Source organism: Ailuropoda melanoleuca, chromosome 11 (assembly GCF_002007445.2).
Source record: "Ailuropoda melanoleuca isolate Jingjing chromosome 11, ASM200744v2, whole genome shotgun sequence".
In the NCBI taxonomy this organism is placed as follows: Eukaryota; Metazoa; Chordata; class Mammalia; order Carnivora; family Ursidae; genus Ailuropoda; species Ailuropoda melanoleuca.
Window position 1 is genome coordinate 51,150,526 of NC_048228.1, and position 21,627 is coordinate 51,172,152.

Genomic DNA, 21,627 nt, shown 5'->3' on the forward strand with positions numbered 1-21,627 from the left:
CGTAAGACCCAAAAAGGTTCTCCTCTCACTAGTTTACTAAGTTTTGCAGAAGAAGGCAAGGCAAGAAACACAGCACGCTCTTTAGCAGCGGGCAGCATCAGATACAGCCCTTCAACGCAAGTCTTCACAGCAATCCAGGCCTTTCTTTCGCTCCCAAACGATAGCTCGGGCACAAGGAAACAAGTTTACACAGGTGGGTGCAGGAACCATCCTAGCTCAGTAGCCTCATGCCACACAAAGACAATCTCTCTCATGCTAGTCCATGAGTGTAGTTTCAGGACCCAGCAAGAAAAACCCCTGCGTATGTCACACCACGTTCAGGAACGTCCAAAGCTATGGCTTCCCCCAAGTATTTATGGTTTATTCACAACCCTCCCAGCTCAGATGCATTCTACCAATCAAGGGCTATGTTTACCATTAGGAAGTATTCTATGGTTACACAGCTGTCATTTCACCTTCAGTAGATTACAGAGGAACAGTGTTAGAAAATCAATCAGAGGCCATTTTCATAGGAGGAAGGAGAAAGGGTTTTATTAACTTTTCACTAATAGATAGCAAGCCACAACATCATAAAATTTCAGAATGTTGCGGATAAGGAAAAATTCTAAAACCACCCGAAGAGAAAAAATTAGGTCTCATTCAAAGTTTTAGTAATTGGAATGGCTTCACGCTTTTCAACTGCAGCACCAGAAACCAGAAGACAATGGAGGAATATCTACAAAATTCCAAGGAAACTGATTTCCAAAACAGAAATACGAATCTCTGCAAACTGTTATTCAAGCTTACAGGTAGATTTTTCAGACATGAAAAGTCTTAAATATTTCCCTCAATGTTCCTTTTCTCAGAAAACTTTTAGAGAACACATACCCCTGCCAAACAGAGGTAATTCAAGAAAGAGGAGAAAATCCAAGAAATAGGGGATTCCTCATGGGGGAGAAACAAAAGAAAGTCTCTACAGTTGTGAGGAGAGATTTTAGGATATTCCGCAGGCCTAAAGACTACATCACAGAGTTTGATGGTGGGAATCCAGAAGGAGTATATTCGAAAAAGGAGAGACAGCGAGACAGAGAGAGAATCTGGTATGTTTGTACTAAGTGGAGATTTATATTTCTAAGGATTTGGAGGTGAATTATTGATGTGATATAAAAAATAAAAAACTAAGGAAAAAAAATCATACAACTAATAACCCTGGGAAAAAAGGTATTTGTAAAGGTACCAGTCCTGGGGTGCCTGGGTGGCTCAGCCAGTTAAGCACCTGCCTTTGGCTCCGGTCATGATCTCAGGGTCCTGGGATGGAGCCCACATCGGGCTCCCTGCTCAGTGGGGAGTCTGCTTCTCCCTCTGCCTCTGCCCCTTCCCCCTACTCATGCTGTCTCTCTCAAATATAAAAATAAATTCTTAAAAAAATAAAAAATAAATAAAAAGGTACCAGTCTTTATTACACCGGGAGACTGGGAAGGGGGAAATGCACAAACACTGAGGAGGAGCGAAGGGTGGTGGTTATCAGGCACATTCGGTGCGCTGACATGACAGCTAGTTCTAACTCCCTTCTCCTTGCCTCCCTACACTGGAGAGGCTGGAAAAGCTAACTGCCTCCTTTCCAAGCTTTTCTTCAAGTTATGGATTATCAAGAAGCTGTTCTGGTCAATGATATGTAGTCAGAAATCTACCAGCAGTTTCTGGGAAAGCTTTTACTTTCCTGATTAAAGAGGCAGATTTAGCTGCCACCCCACTTCCCCTTCTTTTTGTCTTAAACATGGCTTGATGCCTACAGCTACAAAAGTCACACTGCAAACATGAATCAATAAACCCACAGGCTAAGACTGGTGGAACAGAAAGATAAAAGAGTCTGAGTTACTGATGATGTAACTGATGAGCTTTAAAAATTTAAAAATCAAGAAATAACATGCTGAAGCATATTATTTAAAACTTTAGCTGAGGGGCAGCTGGGTGGTTCAGTTAAGGTTAGGCGTCTGCCTTTGGCTCAGGTCATGATCCCAGGGTCCTGGGATGGAGGCCCACGTGCGGCTCCCTGCTCAGCGGGGAGTCTGCTTCTCGCTCTCCTCTATCTCTCACCTTGCTTGTGCTCTCACTCTCAAATAAATAAAATCTTAAAAAAAAAAAAAAAACTTTAGCTGAAAAATTAAAAATGAATGCCACTGAATGAAAACTGGGGATAGGGAACAGTGGGGCAGGGAGTTACTATTTTTCATTGTAAGCCTTGTAAGTAGGGTTATGGGCCAGGTACTTCTTTGTTGTGGGGGCTGTTCTACACATTTTGTTTAGCAGTGTCCTTGGCCTCTACCCATTAGATGCTACTAGTAGCAACTAGGGATGACTGTGACAGTTAAAAATTCCAGTTAATACCAGATGACCCTGCAGGGCAAAATTGCCCCAGTTGAGAGAACCACTGTCTTATAGCATTTTATTTCTTTAACTTTCCAGGATGCTATAAATGTATTATTTTGATAAAATTAAATTACAGGGGGAAAAAAAACCTATTGATAAGAAAGAAGCTAGACACCATCAATGTCATTTCTCCTTTCAAACACCTGTCAGTTTCTTTCCTGACCTTTCCCTGGGCCTAAGAATCCCACTCCTTCCCTCCCAGACAAGCACAGGCGGAACAGAGACACTTACCACCTAGAAACGCACACTCATAATGGCTGCAGGTCTTGTTTGTGCTTTGAAGGATAAGGTTATTGCTGGCCCCATCCTGTGACACATTAAAAATCTCATTCAGAGGTATTAAAATAATTCTTTCACTTTCTTTATCAAAAAAATGTTCAATGGCGACTCCAAAGCACGTGTGGATGGTTAACAAAATGTGTTGGTCATTAGCAGCTTGAGGTTTGGCTGAATACGCCAAGACGAAATGGCCAAATCTGGCTTGGTTTAGCCCTCCAAATGTAAATGAGACATCCTGGCTTATACTATACACCACAGTTTTGTAACTGTCCTCACAAGGTCTTCTCAGCAACTGCAGGGCTGTTGTCAGATAAAAATGAAAAGCTTTGAACTGGAAGTCATAGACATAATCTTTTCGAGATAGGCCGGCTGTCTTCACAGCTTCACTGAACATATGGTAAAAGGGAGTCTGCTCTTGAGCTTCAGAAACGTACGCCATCAGTGCTATTCCATGGTTATCTTTAAAACTCATAGGGACAACGATGCGAGTCTTCCGGGCTTCCCATTTGGCTTCTGCATTTTCCCACACATCCTTCAAGAGCTGATGGCTTGCTTTCTCCTCCTTGAGCAATTGGGGAACATATTTGACTTCCATCCTGCCCGTGCATTTTTGGTATTCATCATCAAATGCATTATCTGCCATGTCTAACATTTCACCCTTCACCTTCAAAAGAAAAGGAAAAGGAAATTAATACTCTTGAAATGAGATATTTGGTGTACATCAATTTCTCTCCCTTACTGCCCCTACCCTCACATGCCGTCTAGAATAGAATCTCTCCTTTGCTTAGAACCAACTTTGGACATGATTTTTATGTGGGAAGTATCTTCCACTGTTACTGATAACTTTTCTCAGCTGTGATCTCTTTGTATGAAACAGTAAATGTTAGCAACGAGAAGTCTGGGAACGATTATGCCTATAATTCATTTATCTGAACCTTATGGTGCAAAGAAAAGTGTGAAACTGAAGAAATGGGTGACAGTCCTGGCTTTGAACAACATTCTTAGCTAGATTTTCTCAACCCCTCAAGATTGCCAAATCACTCTGAAATATCGTGTATGAAATACCGTACATGATAAATACATAATGGTAAATATTATTCATTTTCCTTTAAGGATTCCCCCTCCCTTGTCCACGTGGTTTGGGTAGAACTGATTCTGCACCTTTGCTCCAATAATAAGCAACAATGCAGGGGTTTTCTTTCTTTCTTTCTTTCTCTTTCTTTCTTTCTTTCTCTTTTTTCTTTTCTTTTCTTTCTTTTTTTGAGAGAGAGAGAACACGCATGGGCGAGAGAGCATATGAGCAGGCAGGGTGGGGAGCGGCACAGGGAGAGACAGAAAGAGAGTCTTAAGCAGGGTCCACACTCTGCAGCATGGAACCCCATGCGGGGCTCAATCTCACAACCCTGAGATCATGACCTGAGCTGAAATCAAGAATCAGATGCTTACTACTGGGTATTTTTTTAAATAATAATTTTTTATTATGTTATGTTAGTCACCATACAGTACATCCCAAGTTTTTGATGTGAAGTTCCATGATTTCATTACTTGAGTATAACACCCAGTGCATCTTGCAATACGTGCCCTCATTAATACCCATCACCGGCCTATCCCAATCCCCAACCCCCCTCCCCTCCAAAGCCCTCAGTTTGTTTCCCAGAGTCCATAGTCTCTCGTGGTTCATTCCCCCTTCTGTTTATCCCCCCTTTCTTCTTCCCTTTCTCCTCCTACCGATCTTCCTACTTCTTATGTTCCATAAATGAGTGAAACCGTATGATAATTGTCTTTCTCTGCTTGACTTATTTCACTTAGCATAATCTCCTCCAGTCCCATCCATGTTGCTGCAAGTGTTGGGTAATTGTTCTTTCTGATGGCTGAGTAATATTCCATTGTATATATGGACCACATCTTCTTAATCCAGTCATCTGTTGAAGGGCATCTCGGTTCCTTCCACAATTTAGCTATCGTGTACAATGCTGCTATGAACATTGGGGTGCATATGGCCCTTCTCTTCACTACGTCTGTATCTTTGGGGTAAATACCCAGTAGTGCAATGGCTGGATCATAGGGTAGCTCAATTTTTAACTTTTTAAGGGACCTCCACACTGTTTTCCAGAGTGGCTGTACCAACTTGCATTCCCACCAACAACGTAGGAGGGATCCCCTTTCTCCACATCCTCTCCAACAATTGTTGTTTCTTGCCTTGTCTATTTTTGCCATTCTAACTGGCGTAAGGTGGTATCTCAGTGTGGTTTTGATTTGAATTTCCCTGCTAGCTAATGATTTTGAACACTTTTTCATGTGTCTGTTAGCCATTTGCATGTCTTCATTGAAAAAGTGTCTGTTCATATCTTCTGCCCATTTTTTGATTTGATTATTTGTTTCTTGTGCATTGAGTTTGAGAAGTTCTTTGTAGATCTTGGATACTAATCTTTCATCTTTAGTATCATCTGCAAATATCTTCTCCCATTCCGTGGGCTGCCTTTTAGTTTTTTTGACTGTTTCCTTGGCTGTGCAGAAGCTTTTTATCTTGATGAAGTCCCACAAGTTCATTTTTTCTTCTGTTTCTCTTGCCTTTGGAGAAGTGTCATGAAAAAGTTGCTGCGGCCGATGTCAAAGTGGTTGCAGCCCTCTACTACTGGGTATTTATCCCCAAAGATACAAACCACAATGAGATACCACCCCCCACCATTCAGAATGGCTAAAATTAACAAGTCCGGAAACAACAGATGTTGGTAAGGATGCAGAGAAAGGGGCACCCAAGGGGCACCCTCCTACAGTGTTGGTGGGAATGCAAGCTGGTGAAGCCACTCTGGAAAACAGTATGGAGGTTCCTCAAAAAATTGAAAATAGAGCTGCCCTATAACCCAGCAATTGCACTACTGAGTATTTACCCCAAAGATACAAATGTAGTGATCCGAAGGGGCACCTGCACCCCAATGTTTATGGGTCCACAGTAGCCAAACTGTGGAAAGAGCCCTGATGTCTATCAACAGATGAACGGATACAGAAGATGTGACAGATATACAAAATGGAATATTACGCAGCCATCAAAAATGAAATCTTGCCATTTGCAATGATGTGGATGGAACTAGAGGGTATTATGCTAAGTGAAATAAGTCAATCAGAGAAGGACAATTATCTTATGATCTCAATGATATGTGGAATTTGAGAAACAAGGCCGAGGATCATAGGGGAGGAGGGGAAAAATGATACAAAATGAAACCAGAGAGGGAGACAAATCCTAAAAGACTCTTAATCTCAGGAAACACACTGAGGGTTGCTGGAGTTGAGGGGGGTGGAAGGGATGGCGTGGCTGGGCGAAGGACTTTGAGGAGGGTATATGTTGTGAGAGTGCTGTGTATTGTGTAAGACTGATGAATCCCAGACCTGTACCCCTGAAACAAATAATACATTATATGTTAAAAAAAAAAAGAAAAAGAATCAGATACTTAACTGACTGAGCCACCCAGGTGCCCCAGTGATGCAGGTTTAAAAACCAGAGCACTCTCAGGGGGCAGAAAAAAGGTTTCTTCCTCTACAACCACAAGCTCTAAGGGTAATATTGGCTTGGGGCAGCCAATAGTTACGCTTTTAGTTCCATGGAGAATCCTGTCTGTAAATAAAGCCAACAAAGGAAGGTTTGCAGAGCTGAAAGGGAGAGAGATGAGGCCCCGATGACATTTGTTAAGGCCCTGGGTCTAGATGTACCCGAAGACTGTATTCTACCTCGGTCGTAAGAATCAATAAATTCCTTATTTGCTTGAGCTAGTTTGAATTGTGTTTCTGTCACAAACAACTGAAAAAGGCCTAATGTATCTTTAAATGGTACATATAACATAATAAGTGGGGTTGTATAATATAATTAGCACTAGCTTGGAGCCAGACAAATCTGGGTTCAAATTCCATAGCTAGATACTAATTAGATATGGGAAAGTCACTTTACATTTTTGAACTTCAATTTTCTCATCTAAAAATGAGGATAAAGGAAATAATATCTTAATTGCAGTATTGTTGTAAAGCACTAATGATAAAATGAATATATGCAAAGCCCTTACCCACATTGCCTATCACCTATTAAGTTTTCAACACATTGTGGTTATTTTCATTATTTCATGACAGGAATACATGGACTACATTGTAAGCTCCTCAAGGGCAGGATCTGTGTCACGTTTACCTTTCGAATTCCAAGATTCTAGCATAGCAACTAGCAAAATATTCAAGTGAACTTAATTAATGAAGGATAGCTGGAAGAAAGGCAGGCAGGGACAACCCCACCCCAACCCTAAGAGGAAACCATCCTTAAGAATTTTATACCATTCTGGAAGGAGCCCTCCATCCTTTCCCACGTGATAGATAGATGACAAAAATCTGATTGGGCGACCGGCACAGGGAGGGTTAATCAGATTAAAAGAGCCCACCAACAACCCCACAAAAACCCCTAGACTTAGAAACTCTGGGGGCAACCCTCTTGGGTCCCTCCCTCTTCAGAAGCTTTGTACTATTACTTTGCTATCACTCAATAAACTTTGCTTTGCTGCCCACTACTCTTCATCTGGTCTACCTGGGGATTCGTCGAAGCAGCGGTGTGAGCAAGAACCGCGGGCGCCAAAGAAAAAGAAATCCTGTAAGATAAGAACCTGTACTCTGGCCTATGGATCAAAACACAGGACAAGCAAATCTGCCCAGGGACACCATTTAAGGGTTTCTACAAATAGAAGGATAATGCCCTCATCATTTTCTCTCTACACTATTCTATTACTTGTAATAGTGCATTGGTTGCATAAGCTGCAACCTAAGCAGGAGACCACAGCTGAAAACTTTATAAAGACCCTTAGGAGATGTTAAAGTTGCAGACTCCGCGTGATTTTTATTTTTTATTTTTTACCTTATGAATGATCCTTAAAAAGTGTGTGTGTGAGTGTGTGAGTCAAAGTGTGTGTGGCGGGGTGAGAGGAGAGAGAAGAGGAAGAGAGAATCAACTTAAAAAAGCAAAATAAATATCCCAGGCTCACTATCTGCTTCCTACTCTCTCTCTTCACCCTCCTCTCAGACAAATTTCTTCAAAGAAACGTCTACCCTTGCTTTCTTCATTTCATTTCCACTCATATCTCAATTCTCTTCAATCGGCTTCCCACCCATTCTTCCACCCCAACAGCTCTGCTGGGGGAACACCTCTTAGATTCTTTTGAAGAGCCAACATATTCTATTGGCCATTAAATGTTGGGAATTTCTCAAGGCTACTTACTTTTTTAACTCTCAACTCTACCCTTAGGCAATTATATACATGCCCATAGCGTCAATTATCATCTAAATACCTCTAACCTATCCCTGTAAAGTGTCAGACCCGTATTATCAACTGCCTACTTGGTAACTCCGCTTGAATTGCACAAAGACCCTTCAACTGTTAATAGTCTAAGAGCAAACTTATCATCTTACTGCCTACAACCACCACCAACAACCTGGTCCTTACACAGACGCATCTATTCGTTTTTGAGTTTTCCTAGGTATCTTCTTCTCAGTCACCCTCTGTGGCCACTCCATCCCTACGACCTAACAAACTTCTCCAGGGTGTCTTCTGTATGCCAAGCACTAAGTGTTCCTATATATTAATTAACTCATTTAATCTTCATGGCAACCCTGTGCAGTAGATACTATTAGTCCCTTTTTTAAGGATGAGCAAACCAAGACAGATTTGTCTTGTCTGAAATTGAGATTTTTTCTAAATAATTTTTTATTATGTTATGTTAGTCAGCATACAGTACATCCCAAGTTTTTGATGCAGTGTTCCATGATTCATTATTTGCGTATAACATGCAGTGCACCATGCAATACGTGCCCTCCTTAATACCCATCACCGGCCTATCCCAGTCCCCCACCCCCCTCCCCTTGAAGCCCTCAGTTTGTTTCCCAGAGTCCATAGTCTCTCATGGTTCATTCCCCCTTCTGTTTACCCCCCTTCATTCTTCCCTTCCTTCTCCTACCAATCTCCCTATTTCTTATGTTCCATAAATGAGTGAAACCATATGATAACTATCTTTCTCTGCTTGACTTATTTCGCTTAGCATAATCTCCTCCAGTCCTGTCCATGTTGCTGCAAATGTTGGGTAATCATTCTTTTTGATGGCTGAGTAATATTCCATTGTATATATGGACCACATCTTCTTAATCCAGTCATCTGTTGAAGGGCATCTTGGCTCCTTCCACAATTTAGCTATCGTGGACAATGCTGCTATGAACATTGGGGTGCATATGGCCCTTCTCTTCACTACGTCTGTATCTTTGGGGTAAATACCCAGTAGTGCAATGGCTGGATCATAGGGTAGCTCAATTTTTAACTTTTTAAGGGACCTCCACACTGTTTTCCAAAGCGGCTGTACCAACTTGCATTCCCAACAACAGTGTAAGAGGGATCCCTTTTCTCCACATCCTCTCCAACATTTGTTGTTTCTTGCCTTGTCAATTTTTGCCATTCTAACTGGCGTAAGGTGGTATTTCAGTGTGGTTTTGGTTTGAATTTCCCTGCTAGCTAATGATTTTGAACACTTTTTCATGTGTCTGTTAGCCATTTGTATGTCTTCATTGAAAAAGTGTCTGTTCATGTCTTCTGCCCATTTTTTGATTTGATTATTTGTTTCTTGTGCAGTGAGTTTGAGAAGTTCTTTGTAGACCTTGGATACCAGTCTTTTATCTGTAGTGTCATTTGCAAATACCTTCTCCCTGAAGTTGAGATTTGAAGCCAGGAAATCTGGCCCAGTGTCTGTCCTCTTAAACAGAATGTCCTGTTTCCAATGATAAAGACCAGCGACATTTATGTAGCACTTTCAGAAGACTTTAATTTTCTCCTCCTAGCAACTATTATGAAAGGTTGGGCAGACAATTCATAACATCATTTTACAAATGAAAAAACTGGGCCAGCATCAGAAACTGTCTTTATTACCAGCCACAGAATATGCTGCTGGGGAAGTCAATGAGAACCCTAAACTCCTGGGTCTGTATGTCAGTTTCCTGCAATGGGAATCTGAGCTTCAGGAGATTAAATCACTGCCATCTCCTAGCCAAGAAATGCACTTTCCTCTGCAGCACAGAACGTACCACAATGTATCTTGGGCACTAATACCTGATTCATCTTCAAGACTTCAATGTATTATAAGACATCATACCCTGAAATCACCTCTTGCATTCCTCACATCATATCTGAGTCACATCATATCAGAGTCATATCATATCTGATCCAGCATGTTCCTGTCTTTTCCTATGCCTCTAACCAGTCTCCACAGGTCTAATTTTAGATATTAAGTCTTTCTGGCCCAAAGCCACAGTTGATTGTGTGTTCTGTACAGTGAGTGCCTTGAGCAGTGAAAAAGTTCACAAATGCCACCACCATTCAGGGACAACTGAATGGATATTAAAGGACATGTCCAAAAGGCTAGGTGAACACACTGATTATATTTTCTTCCTCTGTTTTATCCACTGAAACAAAAGTCCATACTAATGAAATTTAATTAGCAAAAAATTATTACAAAAATACTACCAAAAATGTGGAAATGACCTAAATGTAAATGAAAAGAAAATGGTTAAACTAATTATGGAACATTCACAGAACACACAGGAAAATTATGTTACAAAAGAATGTTAAAAATGCATATCAAAACCACAGTGAGACACCACTTCACATCCATTAGAATGGCTATAATCATAAGGAAAAGAAAAGGAAAATAAGTTTTGGAAAAAATGTAGAGAAATTGAACCTTCATATGTTGCTGGTGGGAATATAAAATGGTGCAGCCAATGTGGAAAACATAAAGTTACCATATGACCCAGCATTCTACTCATAGGTATATACCAAAGAGAACTGAAAACATGTTCACATAAAAATCTGTACATGAAAGTTCAAAGCAGGATTATCCATTCTTAAGAAACTTTAGAAAGTGAGAACCCAAATGACATCAATTAATAAATGGATAGTGGTGCCTGGGTGGCTCAGTCAGTTAAGCGTCGGCCTTCAGCTCAGGTCCTGATCTCGGGCTCCCTGCCCCCCGGGAGTCTGCTTTCCCTCGCTCTCTGCCCCTCCCCCCACTCCCATTCATGCACGTGCTCTCTCTCTCTCTAATAAATAAAATCTTTAAAAAAATTAAAAAATGGGTAAACAAAATGTGGCATAACCATACAATGGAATATTATTCAGCTCTAAAAAGTAATACTACAACATGCGTGAACCTTGAAAACAACACACTAAGAGAAAGAAGCCAAACAAAGGGCCAGATACCATATGATTACATTCAGGTGAAATATCCAGAATATGCAAATCCACAGAAATAGAAAGTAGTAATTGTTGCCAAGGGATGCAGGGAAGAGGCAATTGGGACTGACTGCTGATAGCTATAGGGCTTTTTTTGGGGGTGATGGGAATGTTCTGTAATGAGTTGTACAACACAATGTATCTATGAAAACCACTGAATTATGTACTTTAAAATGGTGATTTTTTTATGATACGTGAATTATACTGCAATTTAAAAAATCATACTGCAGTACAGGCAATAGAATACACAATGATTCCATAGGCAAGGGATCAGAATATTAAATTCAAAAATAAAATTTTAAGAACTTAACATATTTTAAAGAAGGCACTTCAAAACTGGAAAAATATTCAGTAAATCAAATGAGATAACTTGCTCATACCTTACATAAAAATATGCTACAGAATGTTTAAAGATTCGACTGTGAAGAATAAAATCATAAAAATGTTTTATCAGAAAAAAAGAACACCAGATGTGAAAAATGGTCCTTATATAGTTTAATAAAACACATATAACCAAACACTGCAGTGTCATCTTATTTGGACAAAATGCATATTTTAAGAATACTTAGTGACATAGACACATTCATAGTACAGTTAAGTTAAAAAGCCAAGTAAAATAGTACTTTGTACAGTGTGGACCCATTTTTCTAAATTACAAACACACACACACAGAAGCCAAGAAGACTATACATCAACAGATTAAGTCTTTCCCTCTGAGTGGAGGGACTGTGAATGATTTTTACTTTCCTCTGTTTGCTTAATTTTAAATTTTTCAACTTTCTACAGTTAGACTGTATCTCATGTGTAAATGAAAAGATAAAAGCTACTTGTAAAAAAACCAATTTACCTATTCTATGTATTCTATCCACTCTCCTTTCCAACATCAACCCACACAGATGCCTCAGGCAACATTATATCAAGAGTTCCCATTCCAATGACCACATACTTCCCATTCCCAACATTACCTGGAAAATGTCCATCAGAATCATAGCTGCCAGCAGCATGGTGACCATATCAAAATGTCCTGTCTTCATTTTTCTCTTCTAAATTAAAATGAAGAAATTCCAATTTAGCAGATTCTAAAAAGAGGTTTAGGGAAGTAGAGCCAGATGACACACTGTATGTATTTCATTCAGGTTGAGACTAGGTATCATGATGGTCAGGAAGTGATCATCAATAAATTTCCAATGGCTGGAAGGCCCATTAGATTCTGTCTGGTGGTCTAACATCCTCATTCTACAGATAGGGAAACAAAAGCTCAGAGAACTTCAGAAATTTGCTCAAGATTAAATCTGTCCATTTCCATTCTCCTCCAGCCATGTTGTCTCTCCCACCACAGACAGTCACTGGTAGTCATATTTTCTTCCTATCTCTGAATTTCCGCTCAGCGTACACAGGAAATAACACAAACTAAAAAACAACCACTTTACACTGGTGGTCTCCTAGCCCCCAGTTTCCAAAAATTTCCCAGTAATTATGATCCATGCACATCATCCATTCTTTTATTCTCTTTGCTAACTAAGTCACACCCATCTCGGTAGGATGGAAGGAATGATAAGACCATAGTGGTACTAAGTGGAGGGTTACCCAAGGGGGCCTCCTTCCCCCAAATACTCAGATTCAAGAGAAGCCCAAGGATAAAACAAGGGTCTTGCATAAATTTCTGATGGCAGGAATGAAAATAAGAAAAAATTAGGCAGGCAGCAATTCTAATAAGATTATACAACTCTATCGGCCAAATGCCCAATACTTATCCCAACATTTAGGAGACTGAGAGTGGTAAACAGGAGGGTGAGAGGCCAACAAGAGCTGAAGCTGTCCCACAGCCATTAACCGATTCAATTAAGAGGTTGGTTCCTTCCACATACCTACAACAAAGCTGACATTACTGGAACTGAACTGAGATCTCTACTTTATCCTACCAATCACCATATTCTGGCATCTGCAAAAGGAATGAACAGCATAGGAGAAAGGGGAGTCCTCTCTTTGGCCCCACATCCCCATCTTTACTCAGGAGCAGTTTCTTTCACTAGAGATACTAAAATATACAACCAAAATGCCACATTTATGTTAAACTTCACTTTCTAAAAAAGATTTGAAATATAATACTTGACAGATAACTGTCACAAGGCAGTATGTGCCAAGCAAGCTCTGAATCTGGGTTTTCCGAAAATTCTTTACTTCTGTACTCTAAGTGTAAATAAGTCAAAATGTTTACCTGGCTTTTCTGCCTGTGGAGGAGCTTTAACTGATGCTAGGTCTCAAACTGTTTCCCCACTCTCTCAGTTGTAGTAAGTGTGTCTTCAGGATGGGAGGTTGTTGACAGTGAGAGCTGAGAAGGGAATGCTTTTCTTTTTATAAACACCCCCAGCAGTAGCTTGGCAGTGGCACATTACCCCATTTATGTTCTGCTATTTATATCTGGCCCCCACACTATCCTTCGGAATCACTGCCGTTAACACATGAAATCTCCAAGAGGCTTGTAAAGCCACAGCAATTCCCTCTAACCACACAGCATGTTCAGTTCTGAGCCCTGCTGTAGGCTTCTCAGACAGTGATCACCTCCCATTCCTAACCCTTTGACTCTGAGATGGCAAACAAAAGCAAGGATTTTACCCTAACTAGATGGTTCACATAACTGAGGGAACTTGCTGTGTCAATCTCTGGCAATGATGATGGCTGTCACCATTCACTCAACCAGCTTACTACTTTTCAGGTAACTCTGCCAGCTGCTGGGATACACAAGCAAAGCACTCACAGTCTGATAAGACACATTAATATTCATGCTTAACCAAAATATATGTTAAAAATAAAAGTGAGTTTTAGAAAAAGTCTATTGGGAACGCTAAGGGAAGGATTTGGTAATACCTGCAACTATAGCTCCCATTTGGGTAAGGTACACAAAGTGACTACATAGACTGCAACACTGAAGAACACTCAGAGGAGTTCACTGACTGTGGATAAAAAACTGTGACATGTCCTAGGAAATTTATGCATATATATCAAAATACATTAATATAATGTATTAGATAATGCATGATGTATAATAGCCCAAACTGGAAAACATCCAAACGCCTAACAACAGTAGAATGGATACATTGTTATATTCATACAATGGAATTTTGTATAGCACTGAAAATGAATAAACTCTAACCATATATAAGAAATGTGGATAAATCTTAAAATATCTTTGAGCAAAAGAAGAGACATGAACATGTATATACTGCATGATTTAATTTAGATAGGGGACAAAATCAAACAAAACACATCTATAGCATTACAGTCAGAATACTGATTACTATGAGTAGGAAATAATAACTGAAGAGGAACAATGAGAGTATCTGGGATGCTACTTAGGTTACGGTTTGGTTCTGGTCATATATTACTACTCAACTAAATATTTTAAATACTAAAGTGCACCCATTTTTATAAAACCCACCTCTAAACTTCAGCCTTCAAAAACTCTAACTTCTCACTGCACTGGCTAAGCCGTTTAAGATACAATTTAATAGGGGCGCCTGGGTGGCTCAGTCGTTAATCGTCTGCCTTTGGCTCAGGGCGTGATCCCAGAGTCCTGGGTTCGAGCCCCACATCAGGCTCGTCCGCTGGGAGCCTGCTTCTTCCTCTCCCACTTCCCCCGCTTGTGTTCCCTCTCTCGCTGGCTGTCAAATAAATAAATAAAATCTTTAAAAAAATTTTAAAAAAGATACAATTTAATACACTAAATAGACTCCCAGCAATAGCATCATAAAAAAGAAAAAGTTTGGTCAGAAAGAAAAAAGAGGATTTGCACATGTTTTCAGGCATTATGTTCACACTGACCTTCTTTTATGTCTCAGGCATGTGAGCCTACAGGAGTGGGATTTTCCTGTCTTTGACACTAAAGCCTACCAAATTTGTCTACATATCACACAAAAGACAAAGGCCACCAAAAAGCACGTAACAAACGCTGCATGAAGTTCAAGGGAAGTCTGGCCTTGTTTATGCTCAATATGCTTTTGCTCCATTCCTGTTTTATTCCAGTTTTTAACTTTTTTTTTTTAATTGAGATATACTTAACATACAAAACATATTAGATTCAGGTGTAGAACATGTTTTGATATTTGTGTATATTGCAAAATGATCACAGTAAGTCTAGTGAACATCTGTCACCATACAATTACAAATTTTTGTGTGTACAATAACTTTTAAGACTTACTCTCTTAACAACTTTCAAATATGTGATATGGTGTTTTTCCCTATAGTCACCATGTTGTACCTTATAACCCCATGACATTTATTTTATAACTGAAAATTTGTACATTTTGACTCCCTTCACCCATTTCACACACCCCTCCCAACCCCCAACTATTGCAACCACCAATCTGTTCTCTGTGTCCATGAGCTTGGGTTTTTTGAGTTTTTGTTTTTGTTCTTGTTTTTAGATTCCACATATAAATGAGATCCTATGATGTTTTTGTCTTTGACTTGTTTCATTTTAGCATGCTGCTCTCAAGGTCCATCCATGTTCTCACAAATGGATGTGAGATGTTTTATTTTTTCTATGGCTGATAATATTCCCTTTTATTTATATATGTGTCTATATGTGTATGCATACACACACATACACACACATTTTCTTTATCCATTCATCTGCTGATGGACACTTAGGTTGTTTCCATATCTTGGCTATTGTAAATAATGCTCTAATGACATGGGGATGATATGTATCTTTTCAAGTTAGTGTTTTGTTTTCTTCATATAAATAAATACCCAAAAGTGAAATTGCTGGATCATATGGCAGGTCTATTTTTTCCACAGTGGCTGCTCCAATATATACTACCAAAACAGATTTATTTATTCATTTGAGAGAGAGAGAGAGAGAGACAGCAAATGAGAGCACGAGCAGGGTGGAGGGCAGAGGAAGAGAGAGAAGCAGACTCCCTGCTGAGTAAGGAGCCCAACGAGGGGCTCAATTCTAGGACCCTGGGATCATGACCTGAGTCAAAGGTGGTCACTTAAAAAATGGGAGCCACTCAGGTGCCCCTGTTATTGTTTTTTAAGTAGGCTCCATGCCCAGTTCAATCCCAGGACCCTGAGAACATGACCTCAGCCAAAATCAAGAGCTGAACGCTTAACTGACTGAGCCACCCCGGCAACCTCTGTATACTGACTCTGTATCCTGCAATTTTACTGAATTTACTAGTTCTAACCGTTTTTTGGTGGAATATTTAAGGTTTTCTATATATAAAATACCATGTCATCTGCAGAGTGACAATTTACTTCTTTCTCTCCAATCTGGATCCCTTTTATCTTTCTCTTGCCTAACTGCTGTGACTACGACTTCAACACTATGTTTAACAAAAGTGGCAAGAGCAGGCATCCTTGGAGCTCCTGAGTGGCTCATTTGGTTAAACATCTGACTCTTTTTTTTTTTTTAAGATTTTATTTATTTATTCGACAGAGATAGAGACAGCCAGCGAGAGAGGGAACACAAGCAGGGGGAGTGGGAGAGGAAGAAGCAGGCTCATAGCAGAGGAGACTGATGTGGGGCTCAATCCCATAACGCCGGGATCACGCCCTGAGCTGAAGGCAGATGCTCAACCGTTGTGCCACCCAGGCGCCCCAAACATCTGACTCTTGATTTCAGCTCAGGTCATGATCTCAGGGTCCTGGAATCAAGCCTTGCACTGGGCTCCACACTCAGTGGGGAGTCTGCTTTTCTCCCTCTCCTTCTGCCCCTCCTTCGCTCAAGCACATTGTCTCTCTCAAATAAATGAATTACTCTCCAGAAAAAAACCAGAGGGGGGCATCCTTGTCTTGTTCCTAATCTTACAGAAAAAACTTTCACTTAACCTCACTGAGTTGTAATGTTATTTGTGGGCTTCTTATAAATGGTCTTCATTATGTTGAGGGACATTCCCTCTATACCCACTGCATTGCAGGTTTTTATTATAAACGGATATTGAATTTTGACACATGCTTTTTCTGCTTCTATTTAAATGATCATATGATTTCTCGCTTCATTTTGTTAATGTGGTGTATCACACTGATTGATTTGTAAATGTTGAATCATCCTTGCATCCTTGGAATAAATTCCACTTGATCACAGGGTACAATCCTTTTAATGTATTGTTGAATTTGACTTGCTAATATTTTGCTGAGGAATTTTGCATCTATGTTCATTAGGGATACTGGTCTGTAATTCTCTTTTCTTCTCAGTAATTGTCTTTTCTTGTCTGATTTTGATATCATGGTGGTGCTGGCCTCATAAAATGAGTTTAGAATGTTCTTTTCTCTTTTATTTTTTGAAGAGTTTGAGAATGATTGGTGTTAATCCTTATTTGAGGTAGAATTCATCAGTAAAGTTATTTGGTCCTGGAACTTTGTTGGGAGGTTTTAAATTATTGCTTCAGGGGCGCCTGGGTAGCGCAGTCGTTAAGCGTCTGCCTTCGGCTCAGGGTGTGATCCCGGCGTTATGGGATCGAGCCCCACATCAGGCTCCTCCACCGGAAGCCTGCTTCTTCCTCCCGCTCCCCCTGCTTGTGTTCCCTCTCTCGCTGGCTGTCTCTCTGTCAAATAAATAAATAAAATCTTTAAAAAATAAATAAATAAATTATTGCTTCAATCTGCTTACTAGTAATCAAATCGTTCAGATTTTTTTTCTCTTCCTGATTCAGTTTGGAACGGTTTTATGTTTCTAGGAATTAATCCATTTTTTCCTAGGTGGTCCAATGTGATAATTAATTGTGCATAGTTTCTTATGATCCTGTGTATTTCTGTAGTACCAGTTGTAATGATTCTTCTGTCATTCTTTCTTTTTTTTTTTAAAGATTTTATTTATTTATTTGACCGAGAGAGAGAGACAGCCAGCGAGAGAGGGAATATAATCAGGGGGAGTGGGAGAGGAAGAAGCAGGCTCACAGTGGAGAAGCCTGATGTGGGGCTTGATCCCAGAACGCTGGGATCACACCCTGAGCCGAAGGCAGATGCTTAACAACTGAGCCACCCAGGCGCCCCTCTTCTGTCATTCTTGATTTTACTTAAGTCCTCTTTTTTTTTTTTTTCCCCCCTTGGTGAGTTTAGCTAAAGGTTTGGCAACTTTGTTTATATTTTTTAAGATCCAGCTCTTGGTTTCATTGATCTTTTCTATTGTCTTTTTGTCTCTATTTCATTTATTTCTCCTCAGACTTTTATTTCCTTCCTTCTACTAACTTTGGGCTTCATTTGTTCTTCTTTTTCTAGTTTCCTGAGGTGTAAGTTAGGTTGAGATTTTTCTTGTTTCTGAGGCAGGCATTTATGCTAAGAACTTCTCCCTAGAACTCTTTTTGCTGTATTCTATAATTTTTGCTATGTTAGTTTGGTATTTTCATTTTCATTTGTCTCAAGGTATTTTTTGGGATTTCACTTTTGAATTCTTCACTGACCCACTGGCTGTTCAGTCGCATGTTGTTTAATATCCACATATTAATTTTTCAGTTTTCTTTTTGTAACTGATTTTTAGTTCCATACCATTGGGTTTGAAAAGATGATTGATATGATTTCAATCTTAAGTTTGTGAAGACTTGATCTGTGCTAGAGTATGTTCCATGCGCACTTGAGAAGAATGTGTATTCTGTTGCTTTTAAGTGGTAAGTTCTGTATATACCTGTTAGGTCATCTGCTCAAATGTGTCATTTAAGGTCAATATTTCCTTAGTTTTTACTGTCTGATCTATCTATTGATGTAAGAAGGGTGGTGTTCAAGTCCCTTACTATTATTGTGTTGCTGTCTAATCCTCCCTTTAGGTGTGTTAATACTTGCTTTATGTATTTAGGTGCTCCTACTTTGGGTGCGTACTTACCAATGTTGTATCTTGTTAAATTGATTCCTTTATCATTACGTAATGCCCTTCTTTGTCTCTTATTACAGTCTTTGTTTTAAAGTCCATTTTGTCTGATACAAGTATAGCTACCCTAGCCCTCTTCTGGTTTCCATTTGCATAGAATACCTTTCTCCATCTCTTAATTTTCAGTCTGTGTCTTTATGTTTGAAGTGAGTCTCTTGGGGGCAACATATAGATGGATCTTATTTTGTTTTGTTTTATCCATTTAGCCACTCTCCATCTTCTGATTGGAGAATTTACTCCATTTGCATTCAAAGAATTATTGATAGGTAAAGACTTATTACTGTCATTTTGTTATTTGCTTTCTGGCTGTTTTGTACTTCCTCTGTTCCTTTCTTCTTCTCTTGCTCTTCCATAGCAGTTTGACGACTTTGCTTAGTGCTATGCTTAAAATGCCTTTCTCGTTACCTTTTGTTCATCCACCACTGGTTTTTGTTTTGTGGTAATCATGAGGCCTACATATAAAAATCTGTAAGTCTATTATTTTAAGTTGATGACAACTCAAGTGTGAATGCATTTTAAAGTCTACATTTTTATTCTCCGTCTAATGTTTTGTTTCTGATGTCACATTAAACATCTTTTCATCATATCATGTGTATCCCTTAACTAGTTGTAGTTACATTTATTTTTTGTATTTTTTATTTTGTATTTTTGTATTATTTTGTATATTTGTCTTTTATTTTTTTTTAAAGATTTTATTTATTTGAGAGATAGAGAGAGAGAGAGCACAAGCAGGGTGAGGGGCAGAGGGAGAAGCAGACTCCCCACTGAGCAGGGAGCCCGATGTGGGGCTCGATCCTGGGACTCTGGGATCACGAACTGAGCCAAAGGCAGATGCTTAACTGACTGAGCCACCCAGACGCCCCTATATTTGTCTTTAACCCTTATACTAGCTTTAAGAGATTAATCTATTCCCTTCAGTAAATATTTACCTTTACCAGAGATATATTTTTTCATATGTTTTCTTGTTGCTGTTTATGTTTCTTCTCAACAAGTCCCTTTAGTATTTCTTTAAGGTCAGTTTGGTGGTGAGGAACTCCTTTAGCTTTTGCTTGTCTGGAAAACTCTTTACCTCTCCTTCAATTCTGATTGGTAACTTTGCTGGGTAGTGAGTTCTTGGTTGGAAATTTTTTTTCTTCCAGCACTTTGAATATACTATGTCACTCCCTTCTGGCTTGCAAGGTTTCTGCTGAAAAATATGCTCATAGCCTATTTGGGTTCCCTCGCATGATAAAAACTTGTTTTTCTCTTGTTGCTTTTAAGAGTTTCTCCTTTCCCTTAACTTTTGACATTTTAATTATAATGTGTCTTGGTGTGGATCTCCTTGGTTTCATCGTATTTGGAATCATCTGGACTTCCTGGATCTGGAAGTCTGCTTCTTTTCCCAGATTAGAGAAGTTTTCAGTCATTATTTCTTCAAATAAATTTTCTGCCCTTTTCCCTCTTCTCTTTCTGGGACCCCTATAAAGTGAACATTAGTCTGCTTGAGGTTGTCCTATAAGTCCCTTAAACTATCTTCATCTTTTAAAATTCTCTTTGCTAAAGTCCTGTGTTCATCCATTCTTCTTCCAAATTCAGTAAGCATCTTTATGACCATTACTTTGAACTCTTTATCACGTAAATTACTTACCTCCATTTCATTAAGGTTTTTTCTCCCCTTGGGGTTTCATTTTCTGCTTTCATGTGGAACATACTCCACTGCTTCTTCATTTTGCTTGACTGCCTACATTGGTTTCTGCGCATCAGATGGAACAACTGCCTCTCTGACTTGAAGAGTTGGCCTTGTGAAGATAAAACTTACCATTCAACTCTGCTCTTGCTCTTAGTTGTCTCTCAAAACTTCATAAAAATACAAACAGCATATTTTGTTTTTAAGAGGTCTCAGTAATTGACCAGACTGGCCCCCAGAGCCAGGTGGTCTGGAGGTGTCTCCTAAGCAGCAGTCACAAAACTGGGGCTCCAGACAAGTGTATGAGCTCCTTCCTGGGAGGTACGGGTGAGCTCGAGTGCAAACATCGCATTCCCTAGCCTCCATTCATGGAGAGAACCTGTACAGCATCTAAATGTGTCCCAAACCTAAAGTGTGCCCTTAAAGCTGAAGCTCCAGGACTAGCAAACAGGCTTCTTTCACAAAAAGACTAGGGGTGTGTTTCAGTTTGGTCTGTGCAGTGTCCTGGGATTTGTACCCACCAAGAACTCTGACTGTTATGGTCCCATGAGACACAGGAGTGCCAGTACCCCTGGCCACCAGAGCCAAGAGTGATCAAAGGATATTCCCTGGGTGATGGCCACTAAAACCAGGCATCGGATATAAAAACTAGGATACAAGACACATATAAGAACTCCCCTCTGAGGGATGACGGCACTCTAGAGTGCAGCAGAGCGAGAGCAGAAAGGTCATGCCCGCTCTCTGAGGTGTCAGGGAAGGTTTTAGCCCTTAGATGTGTGCATGACAGAAACCTGCCCCTTAGGTTGCAACTCTGACAATAAACTAATAAACCTTTTTCCCAGAAAGATTGACTTCCTGAGTCTATTGCCTCTTGCTGTGGTAGTTCTTGGGGCAGCTGCCGGAGGTGGTAATACTATTTAAGAATTCTGTTGGTATAGTCCCATGGGACCTAGGAACTGCTACCACCAAACCTAGGCAATGTAGAGGTGTCCCCTGGCAGCAACCGTAAAAATCAGGGCACCAGAGAATGGCATAAGCTCTTCTCTGGACGATACTGGTAAGCTGGAGCAAGGCCGAGGGAGAGCACGAAGGCTGCATCAATCGGCC

General features: G+C 39.9%; 1 protein-coding gene across 4 annotated transcripts in view; it reads right to left on the reverse strand.

The window, feature by feature from the left end:
* ART3 (ADP-ribosyltransferase 3) overlaps positions 1-21,627 on the reverse strand; it is a 153,651-nt gene that overhangs the window by 17,087 nt on the left and 114,937 nt on the right. For 3 of the 4 annotated variants that reach the window (XM_019805412.2, XM_019805409.1, XM_019805410.1), the window contains 2 exons: positions 11,953-12,030; positions 2,641-3,352 (listed from right to left, as the gene is read on the reverse strand). In XM_019805412.2, coding sequence (XP_019660971.1) covers positions 2,641-3,352; positions 11,953-12,021 — 781 coding nt within the window. In that variant the 5' untranslated portion in view covers positions 12,022-12,030. Of the gene's footprint in view, positions 1-2,640; positions 3,353-11,952; positions 12,031-13,205; positions 13,301-21,627 lie in introns of those variants that run through there. The other variant, XM_019805411.1, reaches the window with a different exon arrangement.